At 49.4% G+C, this 5,000-nt stretch overlaps 2 protein-coding genes across 2 annotated transcripts in view; both read right to left on the reverse strand.

Annotated features, from left to right (window-relative positions):
* The window catches only part of copa (COPI coat complex subunit alpha), a 20,572-nt gene extending 17,024 nt beyond the window's left edge, over positions 1-3,548 (reverse strand). Inside the window, exon 1 of the mRNA XM_060873668.1 lies at positions 3,389-3,548. Coding sequence (XP_060729651.1) covers positions 3,389-3,428 — 40 coding nt within the window. The 5' untranslated portion in view covers positions 3,429-3,548. The remainder of the gene's footprint in view (positions 1-3,388) is intronic.
* A 271-nt stretch (positions 3,549-3,819) lies between these two features.
* The window catches only part of pex19 (peroxisomal biogenesis factor 19), a 4,576-nt gene continuing 3,395 nt past the window's right edge, over positions 3,820-5,000 (reverse strand). Inside the window, exons 7-8 of the mRNA XM_060873673.1 lie at positions 4,952-4,996; positions 3,820-4,682 (exon numbers count right to left, since the gene is read on the reverse strand). Of these exons, the coding sequence (XP_060729656.1) occupies positions 4,605-4,682; positions 4,952-4,996 (123 nt within the window). The 3' untranslated portion in view covers positions 3,820-4,604. The remainder of the gene's footprint in view (positions 4,683-4,951; positions 4,997-5,000) is intronic.

Raw genomic sequence — 5,000 nt, forward strand, 5'->3', positions numbered from 1 at the left:
CACACACACACACACCACACAGACACACACACACACACACACCACGCAGACACACACATGCACACCAGACACACACACCACACAGACACACATACACACACACACACACACCACACACAACACGCAGACACACACACATGCACACCAGACACACGCACCACACAGACACACCACCACCACACACACACCACACAGACACACACACACCCCACACAGACACACACACACACCCCACACAGACACACACACACACACCCCACACAGACACACACACCCCACACAGACACAAACACATACACACGGGATGTGCCTCTCTCACACACACACACACACACCACACAGACACACATACACACACACACAACACGCAGACACACACACATGCACACCAGACACACGCACCACACAGACACACCACCACCACACACACCCCACACAGACACAAACACATACACACGGGATGTGCCTCTCTCACACACACACACACACACCACACAGACACACATACACACACACACACAACACGCAGACACACACACATGCACACCAGACACACGCACCACACAGACACACCACCACCACACACACCCCACACAGACACACACACACCACACAGACACAAACACACACACACACACCCAAGACAGACACACACACACCCCACACAGACACACACACCCCACACAGACACAAACACATACACACGGGATGTGCCTCTCTCACACACACACACACACCACACAGACACACATACACACACAACACGCAGACACACACACATGCACACCAGACACACGCACCACACAGACACACCACCACCACACACACCCCACACAGACACACACACCCCCCCCACACAGACACACACACACACCCCACACAGACACACACACACACCCCACACAGACACACACACCCCCCCACACAGACACACACACACACCCCACACAGACACACACACACACCCCACACAGACACACACACACACCCCACACAGACACACACACACACCCCACACAGACACACACACACACACCCCACACAGACACACACACACACCCCACACAGACACACACACACACCCCACACAGACACACACACACACACCCCACACAGACACACACACACACCCCACACAGACACACACACACACCCCACACAGACACACACACACACCCCACACAGACACAAACACATACACACGGGATGTGCCTCTCTCACACACACACACACCACACAGACACACATACACACACACACAACACGCAGACACACACACATGCACACCAGACACACGCACCACACAGACACACCACCACCACACACACCCCACACAGACACACACACACCACACAGACACACACACACCCCACACAGACACACACACACACCCCACACAGACACACACACACACACCCCACACAGACACACACACCCCACACAGACACAAACACATACACACGGGATGTGCCTCTCTCACACACACACCACACAGACACACATACACACACACACACAACACGCAGACACACACACACGCACACCAGACACACGCACCACACAGACACACCACCACCACACACACCCCACACAGACACACACACACCACACAGACACAAACACACACACACCCAACACAGACACACACACACACCCCACACAGACACAAACACATACACACGGGATGTGCCTCTCTCACACACACACACACACACACACACACAACACGCAGACACACACACACGCACACCAGACACACACACCACAGACACACCACAGACACACCACCACCACACACACCCCACACAGACACACACACACACACCACACAGACACACACACCAGACACACACACCAGACAGACACACCACGCAGACACACACACACACGCACACCAGACACACATACACACACACCACACAGACACACACACACACACCACACAGACACACACACCAGACACACACCCCACACAGACACACACACACCCCACACAGACACAAACACACACGGGATGTGCCTCTCTCACACACACACCACACAGACACACACCCACACACACCAGACACACACACACCCACCACAGCAGACACACACACACCACACAGACACACATACACACCACGCAGACACACACGCACGCACACCAGACACACGCACCACACAGACACACCCCACACAGACACACACACCCCACACAGACACAAACACACACGCACCACGCAGACACACACCCCACACAGACACACACACCCCACACAGACACAAACACATACACACGGGATGTGCCTCTCTCACACACACACACACACACACACCACGCAGACACACACACACGCACACCACCACACACACCCCACACAGACACACACACGCACACCAGACACACACACACACACCAGACACACACACCACACAGACACACACACGCACACCAGACACACACCACACAGACCACACAGACACACCCCACACAGACACACCCCACACAGACACACACACCCCACACAGACACAAACACACACGGGATGTGCCTCTCTCTCACACACACACACACACACACACCACAGCAGACACACACACACACACCACAGCAGACACACACACACACACACACACACACACCACAGCAGACACACACACACACACAGACACACACACACACAGACACACACACACACACACAGACACACACACACACAGACACACACACACACACACCAGACACACACACACACACACCACAGCAGACACACACACCACAGCAGACACACACACCACAGCAGACACACACACCACAGCAGACACACACACCACAGCAGACACACACACACCAGACACACACACACCAGACACACACACACCAGACACACACACACCAGACACACACACACACACACAGACACACACACACACACAGACACACACACACACACACACACACAGACACACACACACACACAGACAGACAGACACACACACACACAGACAGACACACACACACACACACACACACACACACACACACACACACAGCCCACAGAGATCTCACCTTTACATTCAGAACCTACAAGACAAAACAATACTACACTACACTATATTATACTATATATTATAAACTATATTATATTATTCTATACAAAACAAGACGATGTTGATGATTATTGTAGCTACTAACCAAATATAACCAAACAGGCCGCACTTTATAAATACTAACATATGCTTTTATGTTTCTTTTCACTTTAATACAACACAAATTCACACTTTAAAACAACATCTGTATAAAATAAATGTAAACAATATGTTCTACATTAGCATGTTAGCATGCTAACTCCGGCTAGTTCTGTTCTAAGTTAGCATGCTAACTCCGGCTAGTTGTGTGCGTTACCTTTGACTCGAGCTGATTTGGTCTCGAATTTGGTTAACATCTCTTCAGTTCGTGTCTAATCCAACAGTCCAATCTAAAGAGAAGTTAATGTAGATTTGTGTGATGAACAACTGCTTCCTTCTCGGAGCTCCTGCTCAGCTGACACGTCAACTGAGATTGTGTTTCCGGTTCGGAGAACAATAAAGTTTTGTGTTCAAAACGTGACGGAGAAACCTCCACGTCGCTGTGGAAGGAGTGGTGCGCATGCGCAGAGCCGAGAAACACTATTAAAGTTACTCATGTTGGAACAAAGTGAAAATATTTCTATTACTTGTGAAGCTTCGACGTGTAAAGTGTTCAGTACACATCATGTGTTCAGTAGGAGTTTTACTGCTGACTATAATACACATGTAGACCAGTGTATTAATCACAGAAACACACCACACAGGACCGGGGTTACACACACTAACTTTAATAAAGCCAAACATTACACAGCAATAAATCACTTTTTATTAACATTTACAGGAATAGAATCTCTCTGTTCCTCACTCACACACACACACACACACACACACCCAAACACACTCACTCACACACACACACACACACAAACACCCCAACTCACACACACAAACACACACACACACACACAAAACCCACTCACACACACACTCACACAAACACCCCAACTCACACACACAAACCCACTCACACACACACACAAACCCACTCACACACACACACAATCACACACACCCAAACACACTCACTCTCACACACACAATCACACACACCCAAACACACTCACTCACTCACTCACTCTCACAAACAACTCACACACAAACCCACTCACACTCAAACACACTCACACACATGCACTCACACACACACAAACCCACTCACACACTAAAATGATGAAGAGAAAACCGTTAAATGGAAAAATGATCAGATTTTACTCTGAAGTTCATTACAGGTGTACTTGCTTCAGGTAAGGGGCGGAGCTTATAGCACAACTCATCACCACAAGCTGCTCTGATTAGCATAAAATAACAGATTTGACCTGCATTAAGGTCCTGGATTAAATCACCCAACATCAGTTCAGCTACAATTAGTCCGATGTGAAGTGAATTATGTATTATTCTGTGTCATTAAAGGCAGCATTTTGTTTATTATTAGTCTGTACACACTCATACACACACACACACTCACACACTCAACATTATAATCATCTCTGTGGTCACATGATGGAGCACTGCTCTGCCCCCGCTACTCCAGGAAGATGAAGAGACTCTGGGTCAAAGTTCAGACCAGGGGGCTGATGGGAAACACAGAGCATAAAGACATGAGTTGCATCCTGATGTGTGTGTGAGTGAGTGAGTGAGTGAGTGAGTGAGTGTGTGTGTGTGTGTGTGTGTGTGTGTGTGTGTGTGTGTGTGTGTGTGTGTGTGTGTGTGTGTGTGTGTGTGTGTGTGTGTGTGTGTGTGTGTGTGTGTGTGTGTGTGTGTGTGTGAGTGAGTGAGTGAGTGAGTGAGTGAGTGAGTGAGTGGGTGTGTGTGAGAGAGAGAGATATTTAAAGACACATACCGCTTCTCCAGCTAGTTCCTTCGGGGGGTGACCCAAATCCTGCAGCTGG

Source organism: Tachysurus vachellii, chromosome 7 (assembly GCF_030014155.1).
Source record: "Tachysurus vachellii isolate PV-2020 chromosome 7, HZAU_Pvac_v1, whole genome shotgun sequence".
Lineage (NCBI taxonomy): Eukaryota > Metazoa > Chordata > Actinopteri > Siluriformes > Bagridae > Tachysurus > Tachysurus vachellii.